Source organism: Bufo bufo, chromosome 4 (genome assembly GCF_905171765.1).
Source record: "Bufo bufo chromosome 4, aBufBuf1.1, whole genome shotgun sequence".
NCBI lineage: Eukaryota > Metazoa > Chordata > Amphibia > Anura > Bufonidae > Bufo > Bufo bufo.
In genome coordinates, this window is record NC_053392.1 from 98,100,013 (window position 1) to 98,113,478 (window position 13,466).

At 38.2% G+C, this 13,466-nt stretch overlaps 1 protein-coding gene across 2 annotated transcripts in view; it reads left to right on the plus strand.

Annotated features, from left to right (window-relative positions):
• The first annotated feature begins 397 nt into the window (after positions 1 to 397).
• MYT1L (myelin transcription factor 1 like) overlaps positions 398 to 13,466 on the plus strand; it is a 246,238-nt gene continuing 233,169 nt past the window's right edge. For both annotated transcript variants that reach the window (XM_040430991.1, XM_040430992.1), the window contains exons 1-3: positions 398 to 452; positions 638 to 671; positions 3,137 to 3,199. In XM_040430991.1, coding sequence (XP_040286925.1) covers positions 398 to 452; positions 638 to 671; positions 3,137 to 3,199 — 152 coding nt within the window. The remainder of the gene's footprint in view (positions 453 to 637; positions 672 to 3,136; positions 3,200 to 13,466) is intronic.

Below are 13,466 nucleotides of genomic sequence, written 5' to 3' on the forward strand. Positions count from 1 at the left end.
AATAACAAATACAGTATAATACCTATATTAAATATTCGATGGAAAAAAATATGCAATACTTGACACAAATGTAAAACACTTAAGAGAATACTGTCACTATAAGTTCCAATGCTTGGATTAAATATTCTAAATGGGAATATATATGATTTTTGGAAGTCTACTCGAATGCCATATCTAAAAATCTATACCCGTGCTCTGAATCCGAGCAAAAAGGCAACAATGAAAATGTAAAGAATTCATTTGTATTCAATATAATTACTAAGCTTATCACGTCACATAAAGAAATCCATGTTCTAAAATAGAATTAAAAGATTGTGTGACAGTCTGCAGCAGACAGTGCATTGATAGTCTGTGCATGAAGGATAAGAGCATTCACTGCGTGCTAATCTATTCCCAGATGGAGGTGGATACAGACGAGAAACGGCATCGCACACGCTCCAAAGGTGTTCGAGGTACGTTCCGTGCTTCACTAAATCACTCAGGGCCTCTACTCTGAAATGACCTTCATCCTGCAGAATCTCTCTTCGCAATTCATTCTGACCCTTGCTTTTTGCATAACCTTTTGGGTAATTTTCTATAGCAGAGGGGTGCTTATGATAGATGATAAATTTTTATATATTTTCCATTCTCTCTACAGTTCCTGTGGAACCAGCCATACAAGAGCTGTTCAGGTTAGTGCTCGGAGTGTAAAATGTATCCCATTAGCAATTTAGAAAATTCAGGCCTTTTAATGGGCATAATGCACTTTCAAGTTCATCGGTGCCTTGCTCATGCCCTGCTGCATTGATTAAATTAATTCTCTTGAGGCTTGCTAATAAAATAGATTTGGCATCACCTCCTTTCTTTTTTAACTCTAGTTATTTGATTTGTGTCTTTCTGTCTTTTTTGTCCTCCATCTCTCTAATTTACCTTTCCGAAAGTAGTGCAGGGTTAGGTATTCCTCTAATTAACCTGTCTAGTCTGTATCTAATGCAAGGATAGTCATCCCTGTAAATCATTCTGTCTGCATCTAGCACAGGCACATTCATCTCTCACAGTCACCTGTCTACATCCAGTCCCGGCATATCCATCCTGTTACTTCACCTACAGTATGTCTATAGTTAAAGATTATTTTCTATCTAAGCTGCACACAGTGACTAAAGTTTAGTCATCCATACAGTTTTGGTACAGACATAGTTCTCAGTGACTTGTCTACTGCTACTTTATTAGCTCAGGTACTTTCTGTATCTAGTGGAAGATTAGGTCTCTAGTGGGTTTAGCCGTTGGTCTTTTTGTTACTCAGGTGTCCACAGATACTATAGAAATAGGTTTCTGCTTCACTCCTTTAGCTTGACCAATTGTAGACATCCCTCTAAGGCTTTGGTAAGAAAAATTAATTTCCAGAATTTAGTTTTGCTGTATTCCACATGGAGTAAATTATGGGCAAACTCTTTAGAAAAGAAAGTCTTTGGAAAATCCCCCCAAAAATATTTTCTGATCCAACAGAAGAAACCACAGGATATAACAAAATGTCATAAAATTATGTATGCTCACTCCTCTCAGCTGGTGCCTGGGTTTTAATGAATCTCTTTTGAATAGAAGGCACATGTAGGTACCTGATACCTCCAAGATTTGGTAGAAAACAGCATTTGTGAATCCTTTGAGTAGTACATGGTAGTTCTTCATTTGCTTAAGCGTTTCTAGCGATCTTTAACTACGTAACTGATTCAGAAGCAAAATAGTGTTTAACAAAAGGAAGATGCGCATTGAACTTAGGTTCACAAAGAAAGAAGAAAAAATTGTTTTGTTCTGGAGACAAGTAACATTTCTGTTACTACAGAGGACTAAAACTTTCCGACACTCTATTGTGATCATTAGACCTCCTAGAAGTGGGGTCCATCTTGGAGAGGTCTTCATAAGTCTTGTTGGCTCCATGTTGAAATCATGCCTTTCAAGTGAAATAAAAAGAGACATTTTCATAAAAACTTACCAGAACAACGGTGGTGTGGTCTTAAATTAAAGTTGATGCTTATTATATATGGACCTTTATTCAAGTTTCTTAAATTTTTTTCTCTAGATCTAACACAAGCTGTAAACTATATCTTTAGGCTTAGTGAGGACAACTCAATTTTGTCTATTTTGTAGTAAATTTGGCTTTACTTTATGTCTACAGAAGTATTAACACTGCATTGCCTCTGGACTTGACCATGTAAAACTTATTTTTAGTGATGTGTGCATACAAGCAGGTACAGAACTTCAAGAATTGTAAGTTTAACAAGAGTCCTGCCAATTCATCTTTATCTATGACTACAGTTGGAATTTTAGACCCTAGCCTCATCTGAAAGTACACATTTTCCAAGATCTTTCCAAAGAATACACTACCATATGCTGTAATATGGCTACTATGATGAGAAGTGTACGCATTTATATAAGATAGCCAATGGTTTGGATAGGCTGCTGTACTGTATATATTGTATATTCACTAACGTTTTGCTTGGGCCCCAACCATTGTAACATCTATGTGTCATGTGAGAAGATTTTCCATTCATTTACCATAGACTGGACTCACTTGTCCACATAAAGATTAAAGTTTTTTTTAGGAGTTATATATTGATGACTTATCCTCAGGATGGGTCATCAATATCAGATCATTGGAGGTCCAAATCCTTGGCCTGTGGCCTCTACCCTTGCCTGTGAGGTCATGTCCATCATTTACATATTTTATTCTGAAGCCCAGTTGCATTCAAGTGAATTGAACTGAGCTGCAATACCAAGTACAGTGGATATACAATGTATTGTCTTGTACTTGGTAAAGTATGAAACAGCTGATCTGTAAGAATTGGACCTCCACTGATCTTATATTGATGGCCTATCCTGAGAGTGGGTCATCAGTGTTTAACACCTAGAAACCCTTTAGATCTGTTGACTCCACCTGTGATATATGTTGCAATAAACCACATGTTGATGCATCAAATAAAAGGATATCCATTCTCATCTGTTGCATTTATTGCACACATAGTAAACTCATAATCTCAGTTTCTGTTAAGCATTGGCTACCAGCATGCCCTGCTATACTCTTGAACATTGCTTAAGTGTCGTCTAGTCTTTTGTCCAAACATGGCACCGACCATTTTTATCCCTTGTTCCTTTTCTACAGCTGTCCTACTCCTGGTTGCGATGGGAGTGGCCATGTTAGTGGTAAATATGCAAGACATAGAAGGTAACTATAAAAAATATACTGGTAAAATTTCAGACTCTTTAATTGTTTTCATAGTGGCATTGCTAACTTTTCACATGAGGTTTATGGGCAGTGCATGTTATATGTTTGCCAGAAAGTTGAGTACTGAGGTAAATCTTTCACTGTAATATTCGGTATGGCTGTGACCATTATTTTATTGATGAAGCCATGGAAGAATTCCATTTCTGCTTCCAAACTGAAGGCAAATGCTAATACAAAGTAATGGAACATCACAATATTGTTCTACTGAGTTCCTATGTACTGCTGATAGTGTACGGTTGATGATTTTTATATTGTTGACTTATTTATTATTCAAGTGATCTGAAGTAGAAGGAAATAGCATCTAGTTGAGCTTTAGTCATAATTTTAAAAAAGCACAACCATAGCAATGTACTCTACATAAGAACTAGGTGTCCGCACAAAACGACTGGGCCTATGTCTCCTGAGGCCAAAGGATTAGGCCTATGAACCTTTTTCACTCTGTTGGACTTTTCGATATTTTAAAATTTCCAACATTATGCACTCAGGTCGTAAGAATTTTAATTCCTTGGTATCTATGGGTGTACCTGTACATCCATTTTACCTTTGCCTTCCCACAAGTGGATGACACAGGCACAGAAGTTGTCTCCATGCCATCTGCGACTGGTACAGACTATACTGTACAGCTAAGCTCTCACTGCATTGGCCAGGATTGGAGTTACCTCAGGTATTGGACATTTAACTGATCATGGTCAATAACGCCAGCTGCATTTAGTTTCATAGGGAGGGGACATCTTCTGGCACACCATTATGCAATTGCAACTGGGCTACCATGGCAGCTGAAGACCTAACAAAGCGCCCCAACCTGCCACAGCTCTATTTTTGGAGATTAATATATTGTCTGTTTGTTACTGACAGTAAATAATGCTGAGCATACCAAAGTTGATAATTACATTGTGTCCAATGGGACTAAAAAATTAATTAAATACATTTTAATAAAATGTATACAAAGAAAGAACGTGCATGAAAAGTGTTTTAATTTTGTAAAACTGTGGAAAAAAAAGACATATCGTATCACCAGAATTGTAGCAACCCATTCAATAAGGAAGAGTAACTAAACTTTTATAATAATTTTTAATATGTTGCCCCTAATCCTCTAAAACATTTTTTTCTAATATACTTTATTTATAAATTTTCTATTTTTACTATACTTTTACATTCCTAAAGAGCACCATTCAGTGACAGCTCAGCAGTGTACGGAGTACTCATTTTACAAATGGGGCCACAGCAGCGCATGGAGTATGGGCAGGAGCGCACATTGCTGCTCCTGCCCATGCTCCCCGGACAATTACTAACTCCTGGCATAGCACATGGGTACCCTGTACCCATCTACTATGCCAGGATTAGCTGAGTGGCGTGGCTTCCTGCTTCTGCCTGCTCCACTAAGCAAAGAGAAATGCATGACAGCTCTTAGCTTAGCAGTCTATAGAAATATTTTGGTGGCTCACCTATTGGATGCAACAAAATGGGTGCACACCTCACTGGACTCGCCCATACCAAAGAATACAAAATAAAATGGAAATATGGAGGGGCACTCACTAAATGGGAATTATGGTAACCAGAAATATTTTATATCACTCCAGATAATATGTTATAATAAAATAGAAGGAATATAGTAAAACATATCATAAAATACACATGTTATAAAATACACCTATTAATAATAAAACCATGCGGTTATTAATAATAAAACACCAAAGCTGCCACAGGTGTTATCGGAGACAAAAGGATAGTTCCAAAGGCACTGGTTGTGTCTTTGTAATATACAACCATATGTGCCAGCTGTTTATACGTCCCCCGGATCAGGTGGTATATCTAGTTCAGATGGTACATGAGTCCGGACTAGTAATATATAACTGACGGTATAGGAACATACAGCCCGACTCTAACGGTGGTATTTTGTAGCGGGGTAACCGTGTTAGTGGAAAATATACTACTCCTTCAATTCGGGTGGAGAGATGTTAGTTTGTAACACTACAATCCGCTCCCAAAGTCTCCGGTTCGTGATGGAGATGATGACAATTCTTAGTACTGGCCTGACCAGCGCGCGTCCCGAACGGTCTCTGAGCACAAACGTAGCGTCCCACGTGACCCAGTAGCCGCTTCCTGTAGCTTCTCTCCAGTCTGTTGGGTCCTAGATTCCCCTCAGCCTCTGGGACAGCCGCCTTAGAGGAAAAGATATATACGGGAATACAGCAGTGAATGTCCCTACACCGAAGTCTCGGTATTAAATACATTTATAGTCAGTTATATATTACTAGTCCGGACTCGTGTACCATCTGAACTAGATATACCACCTGATCCGGGGGACGTGTAAACAGCTGGCACATATGGTTGTATGATACAAAGACACAACCAGTGCCTTTGGAACTATCCTTTCGTCTCAGATAACACCTGTGGCAGCTTTGGTGTTTTATTATTAATAACCGCATGGTTTTATTATTAATATGTGTATTTTATAACATGTGTATTTTATGATATGTTTTACTATATTCCTTTTATTTTACTATAACATATTATCTGGAGTGATATTAAATATTTCTGGTTACCATAATTCCCATTTAGTGAGTGCCCCTCCATATTTCCATTTTATTTCAGTCTATGTTAGCAGCGATCAGTCAATCGATTATGTCCCCTAAGGGTAATAAAATAAAGTAAAAAAAAGTTTAAAAATGAAAATAAATAAAAAAATCTAAAAATTCTAATCACCCCCTTTTCCCCATATAAAAAAAATAAAAATTAAGATCAAAGGTTTTGGCACTTCCCAAACAAGATAGACATAGCAGAGCTGGAGAGGCTTCAGAGGAGGGCAACTAAAGTAATAACTGGAACGGGTGGAATACAATACCCAGAAAGATTTGGGTTATTTAGTTTAGAAAAAAAGACAACTGAGGGGAGATCTGATAACTGCTGTTTGTATAAATATATCACGGGTCAGTACAGAGATCTCTCCCATGATACCCAGGACTTTGACTGTGACGAGGGGAAATCCTCTGCGTCTGAAGGAAAGAAGGTTTCTACACAAACATAGAAAGGGATTCTTTACTGTAAGACTATAGTGAAACTATGGAGGAGTTTATGAGGGGCCTGGATGTATTTCTGCAGTGTAATAATATTACAGGTTATAGTTACTAGAATTCTAGAGAAGGGTTGTTGATCCAGGTATTTCCAGGTTATTCTGATTGCCTGATTAGAGTTTGGAAGAATTTTTCTTCCCCTAAAATTAGGAAAATTTGCTTCTACCTCACAGGGTTTTATGCTTTCCTCTAGATCAACTTGCAAGACAACAGGCTGAACAGGATGGACAGATGTCTTAATTTAGCCTTACAAACTATGAGGGTCATTTATTATCATATATACGCCAGTTTTATTTCCAATCCCACCTCATTTGGAATTTTTTTTCAGCTTCCCATTTCATTGTATGTAATACTAAATGGTACTACTAGAAAATACCATTTGTCCCACAAAAAATAAAAATAAAAGTACTCATGCATTTGGCTATGTGAATGGAAAAATAAAAAGGTTATGGCTTTGGGAAGGCAGAGAGTAAAAAATTAAAACTCAAAAACTGAAAATGTCAAGGTCGTGAAGGGGTGAATGAATAATTTACATGTAACCCAAAATGGTTCTATAACAAATATATATGATTTGTCCACATATGACTACATCGATGGAATAAAAAAAAGTTATGACTCTTGGAATAGATCAACATATAGACTTTTTCATGAAATGTGCCATCTAGTGTGATCAGACAGACCATTATATAGAGTGAGCTGTTTACGCCAATGATACTGTATATAATTATCTCTCTTCCATGTATTCTTGAGTATGGTTTTTCATTTAATCTACTAGCACTAGCTTCATATTTTGTATCTCCATATTGTCCTGACTTACTTTGTCAACAAATGTTTGTATTCTGCATAAAGTGGGTTTAAATGAATGAAAGAATGAGGTGTTCTTATGTAAATTATTTATAGGACATTCTAACAAATTCACATCTTCCTTCATTTATTCTTTTAAGAGACTTCATCTTTGTACTGTAGAAGATAATTGAGTAAAGAAGTAGGTACTACTCTGGAATAATCTGTATATTCACATGAAGATATTGCTTTTGCTTGATGTGCTTTTGCAATATTATTCTGAATATGAATGACCAATCCCATATTTCCTTATGGAGCTTGGTTTGTCAATGGTCATGATACAGCATCTTATTTCTTTAATTCTTTTTTGCCATTTCTTCTTTATCAGATGGTATCAAGTTACAGAGGAAGTGGGAAATAGGAGGAGAAGCTCATTAAATTGTATAAAATATTATACCATATGCTAGAATCTATGCGGATACATGGGAAGTCATAGGTCTTAGGAAATGTCTTTACTCTTATCCAATTGTGATCGTTCATTGGCTCTAGTTATACAGTATTGTTCATGGAAAACAATGAACACTCCATCATAAGTGCTTAAAAAAAAACTAAGGCTGCCAATTATAACATTTCCAAGGGCAGAATAATGGATAAAAAAATCCACCAACTGTACTAGATTCTTCCAAACATGTGTCTGCTCTTGAAAATATTGATTTTCTTAAATACAAGTATTAAAAAGGGTTGGCTCATTTCAAACATTGATAGCCTATTTCTTTGACATGCCATTAATGTCAGATAGGTGCAGGTCCCACCTCTGAGACCTGCTTCTATCTCCAAAACTGAGCCACAGAAGTGAACCCTGCTCGAGCGTAATTGCCCTCCATTCACCACTATGGGAGTTCTGAAATTAGCTGAGCGCAGTCCTCTGGTGGAGAATTGAGTGGTGGAAGCTCTTGCGTGGTGTATGATACATTCACTGCTATAAGACTTCCAAAAATAGCCAAGAATAGTTGCTTGGCTATGTCGGAATTGCCATAGCAATGAATGAAGAGCTTGCAGTGTGCTCTCCTGCACTTTGTGGGTCCTGTTCTGGAGATAGGAGTGAGTTCCAGAGGTGGGAACCACACTTCTCTGGCATTGAAGGCATATCCTACTGACCCTTTTAAAACAAATGCATGGAAAATGATTGCTAAGGGCCCCAACAATCATGAGAACAGGGGTTCCATGTCCCCATTCCTCTTCGTAGCCTTATATACCTTGAGGATGCCATATGACAGCGAAACATGTTGGGAGGTTTTACAGAGAAATATTGTGGCCAGGGCTGAGTGATCAGAGTGTTGGTGTGCAAGTACTTTAGATGTTTCTCACTAATGGAATACAATGTGAAATAGTTGATCTACAGTATAATACACAGACTGAACATGAGGCAAAAGTCACTAGTCCACCAGATCAGATAATAGGCACTGTACCATTATCAACATAGTTTTAGATATCTGTATTTTTTAACATTTATTGTTTGATGGAGGGAATATTGTTTTTAATTTCAGCATAATGTTACATTTTATTATTATGGTTGCAGTGGGTTTGGAAACGGGATATTTTTTTCCCCTTGGGCAATGGTTGTTCATGCTTGTAGAGATTTATCCCACCACCCATTAGGGTCAGATAGTTGTTTCCTCCATCCCTCCTCACTGCATGACGAGAAGTTGGAATGGAGAGGTCGTCAAGCATGTGTGCTGGTCTATTCAAGCTCTAGGGGACTGATAAAGTTAGCCGAGCATTGTCATTTCCATAGACTTGGAAAGAAAAAGCAGTATGGATGCTCAACCACTCCCTCATTGAAACTCCCCTCACTATGGTTGTACAGTGAGGAGGAATGGGTGACATGAGTTACTAATTCTCATGCTTATGAAGATTCCATTAATGGAGCCTCCATCAATCTATCACTAACCTGTGTGAAAATGTTACCCCTCACCATGGTTGTGCAGTGGGGTCATAAGACTCCAATTCTCATGCTCATGGGGGTTCTAATGGTGGGGCTTCTGGCAGTCTGTCACTTATTACCCATCCTGTGTTAATTTCAATTGTTGTAAAACCTTTTTAATGGAGCACTCACTTCTTGAATTGGTTGTCCAAGGGTATGCCCAACAACTGTACAGTTGTATGGTGGACATGCGTTCTCAGATCACACTGCCCTGTCTTCAGTGGCCACTGCCCTCACTCACTTCCTGCTTCTCATACAGGAGGAGCTGTAGCATAATTTGACTCTTGATATGGTGAAGAGCAGGGTAGGACAGCTTATGTCTTCTGTTCTGTTCCTATTTGATAATTTAAGAGTGACAGTGCTGTCCTGCTCTACTATAAAATGTGTCTTTTTTTATTACTTCAGGTCATGTCCTCAAGGTCATGTATGTATCTACCACATGAACATTCCTTTCTTTCCAAGAGTACTGTACTGTGAGCTATTTGTAGGAAAAAACAAAGTTATCATATTGCAAGTATAGGGAGACTGTGGTTCAATGCATTATGTGGTCAAATGGCAGGCCGAATGCTTGTCTACCAATCATGAAGTAAAAAGGAGGAAGGGGGAAGCAAATGGGTCAGAGTCAGGAATTCTGCAATAAAAACCCTTACAAATGCTGCAAATTACACAATACTGTTTTAGAAGATACATATATCCTGGTCCTTTTGATATGTGAATAATGAAACGGATCATCTATGCATCTCTCCACATATGGTATGGATCATTTATGACCTATAAAAATGACAAGGCACACATAATGGGTATTAGCTATGTGCATACATTGCAACATACCTCAATTTCTCTTCTTCATGGTCTATTTCTGAAAATTTGTATTTGTAGCTGAATATAATTCTCTGAAACTCCTCTCATTTGAAACACTTTATTGCTGGGTTGGAAATCTTTATGTTACTGACAATCATTGTACTGTGTAAGACTTATGTCTGATAAAGAACATATGATCTTATTTGGTCCTTGTATCATGTCCTGGTATATACAGTATATACACTCACCTAAATAATTATTAGGAACACCTGTTCTATTTCTCATTAATGCAATTATCTAGTCAACCAATCACATGGCAGTTTCTTCAATGCATTTAGGGGTGTGGTCCTGGTCAAGACAATCTCCTGAACTCCAAACTGAATGTCAGAATGGGAAAGAAAGGTGATTTAAGCAATTTTGAGCGTGGCATGGTTGTTGGTGCCAGATGGGCCGGTCTGAGTATTTAACAATCTGCTAAGTTACTGGGATTTTCACGCACAACCATTTCTAGGGTTTACAAAGAATGGTGTGAAAAGGGAAAAACATCCAGTTTGCGGCAGTCATGTGGGCAAAAATGCCTTGTGGATGCTAGAGGTCAGAGGAGAATGGGCTGACTGATTCAAGCTGATAGAAGAGCAACGTTGACTGAAATAACCACTCGTAACAACCGAGGTATGCAGCAAAGCATTTGTGAAGCCACAACACGCACAACCTTGAGGCGGATGGGCTACAACAGCAGAAGACCCCACCGGATACCACTTATCTCCACTACAAATAGGAAAAAGAGGCTACAATTTGCACAAGCTCACCAAAATTGGACTGTTGAAGAATGGAAAAATGTTGCCTGGTCTGATGATTCTCGATTTCTGTTGAGACATTCAAATGGTAGAGTCCGAATTTGGCGTAAACAGAATGAGAACATGTATCCATCCTCTGATGGCTACTTCCAGCAGGATAATGCACCATGTCACAAAGCTCGAATCAGTTCAAATTGGTTTCTTGAACATGACAATGAGTTCACTGTACTAAAATGGCCCCCACAGTCACCAGATCTCAACCCAATAGAGCATTTTTGGGATGTGGTGGAACGGGAGCTTCGTGCCCTGGATGTGTATCCCTCAAATCTCCATCAACTGCAAGATGCTATCCTATCAATATGGGCCAACATTTCTAAAGAATGCTATCAGCACCTTGTTGAATCAATGCCACGTATAATTAAGGCAGTTCTGAAGGCAAAAGGGGGTCCAACACCATATTAGTATGGTGTTCCTAATAATTCTTTAGGTGAGTGTGTGTATATATATATATATATATATATATTATTATTATTATTTTTTATGGTTTTGCTGGAAACTTAACCAGAATATTGGTAGAACACAGCATACAATTGCAATAAAATTGTGCCATCTTTAAAGACTCTGCCATACATATAAGACGGAAGTCAGGGAGGAGTTAAAGAACTTAATTAGTATAGCCTTGAAGAAAGAAGAGAAAGGAGGGACATGATCAAAACCTTTAAATATGTTGAAGGTATAAATAAGGTTCAGGCGGGATGTTTTCTGAATAAGAAGCTAAACACAATCTGGAATTAGCTGAGGGTAAGATCAGGAGTAATGTCAGGAAATATTATTTTACTGAAAGAGTGGTTGAAACTTGGTACAGACTTCTAGCAGATGTAGTTGGGAAATTTACAGTAAGTGAATTTAAAGGGGTTGTCCAAGTTATTTTTATTGATGACCGATGCTCAGGTTAGATTTATCAATATCAGATCGGCAGGGGTCCAAAACCCGGCACCCCCACCAATCAACTGGTTTAAGAGAAGGTGCCCGCCATGCCAGCGCAGCCTTCCCTTTATTGTTTACCTACTTGCCGTCACAGCAGCAGTGCTGATCAGGTGTAATTACACCTAAGCTGTCCCATTCACATCAATGGGACACTCATTCCTATACACTTGAGTAGGAACGAGATGTCTCATTGAAGTGAATGGGGCAGATTAGGTGTAATAACACCTGCTCACCACTGCAGTTGCATTGGAGAGAAGGTAAACATTGAAGAGAAGGCTGCACTGGCACGGCAGGCGCCTTCTTTTCAACCAGCTGATCGGCGGGGGTGCCGGGTATCGGACCTGTCCTGAGGATAGATCATCAATAAAAATAACTTTAAACATTTTTGGGATAAACACATGTCTATCCTCGAAAAAAAATATATAAGGGCAAACTAGAAGGACCCGGTGGTCTTTTTCTTCCTTCAATCTTCAAAATCATGATGCTCCCTCCACAGTGTTACACAGTTGGGAAGAGATGCTTGGTGTTGATATGCAGTCTTTTTTCCGCCTTTGATAGTGTGCTGTATTTCTTTTCGAAGTTCTACTTTTGTCTCATCTGTACATTGAACTGCCACAGCAGCTTCTTTAATGGTGTCCTTCTATGAACACCATTCTTGGCCAGTGTTTTTTTTTTTAAAAGCAGATACATGAAGAGAGGCTTTTGCAGATACCCACTCCTAGGGAAAACAGCAACAGTCCTGAAATTTTTGATAATTTGTTTAACCATGAATTGATGTAGATCCAGATCTTTAGTAATGGTTTTTCAATCTCTTTCAACTTTATAAATGTCTGTAGAAAATCTTCTGAGATCTTCTGAAGATTGTTTACTTTAAGGCATGGTTTACACTAACCAATCTTTTTTGAGAAGAACACAATTGTCAGTAACTAGGTTTTGTATGCCTTTACTTAATGAGCAGAGAATCTGGGAAACCCACATTTTCCATTTCATCTACTTAACTTAAACATCTATTGAAAAAAATGATCTCTTGGAAAAATCATTAACACAAAGGTTCACTTACTTTTTCTCCCTGCACTCTGAATTATGTTTGTCTACAGTGTAATTGTAACTTAGATAATGATCAAACCACATATTGAACTAGAGGGAAACATACTTTATATAGCCTTTGCAACTGCTCAATGAACTATAGGTAAAGAGAACCAATGCATTTTGCGGAACGGAATTGCGGACCCATTCATTTCTATGGGGCAGCACGATGTGCTGTCCGGATCCGGAATTGCGGATCCGCACTTCCGAGTCCGCAATTCCGTTCGTGAAAAAAATAGAACATGTCCTATTTTTGTCCGTAATTGCGGGCAAGAATAGGCATTTTCTATTAAGTGTCGGCGATGTGCGGTCTGCGAAACACACACGGAGTTGTGAATGGACCCTAAAATGAAAAATAATAGCACTTTCTATTGTCTATGAAATAGCACTTTTGAGACTACGGTAATGATTTCTACCCTTATCCCATCAAAACTGGTAGATTGACAGGAGGATGAAGATGGTTGTCTAGTAGTAGCATCCTGCAGTAATTAAATTTGGAATTAAAAACCAAGCAACCTATATGCTGTTTTTTCCACAGGTGCCCCCTGCTATCTATTTCCTCCCCTTGTGAAAACAATGGGGAAAACTTATGAATACTGTCCTAACTTTAGATAGTATAAAACTAGACGAGGCAGGCAGAAATTGCACCAATTTTTTTATAGTGTGAAAAATCTTCTGCATCTTGCCTCTTGAAT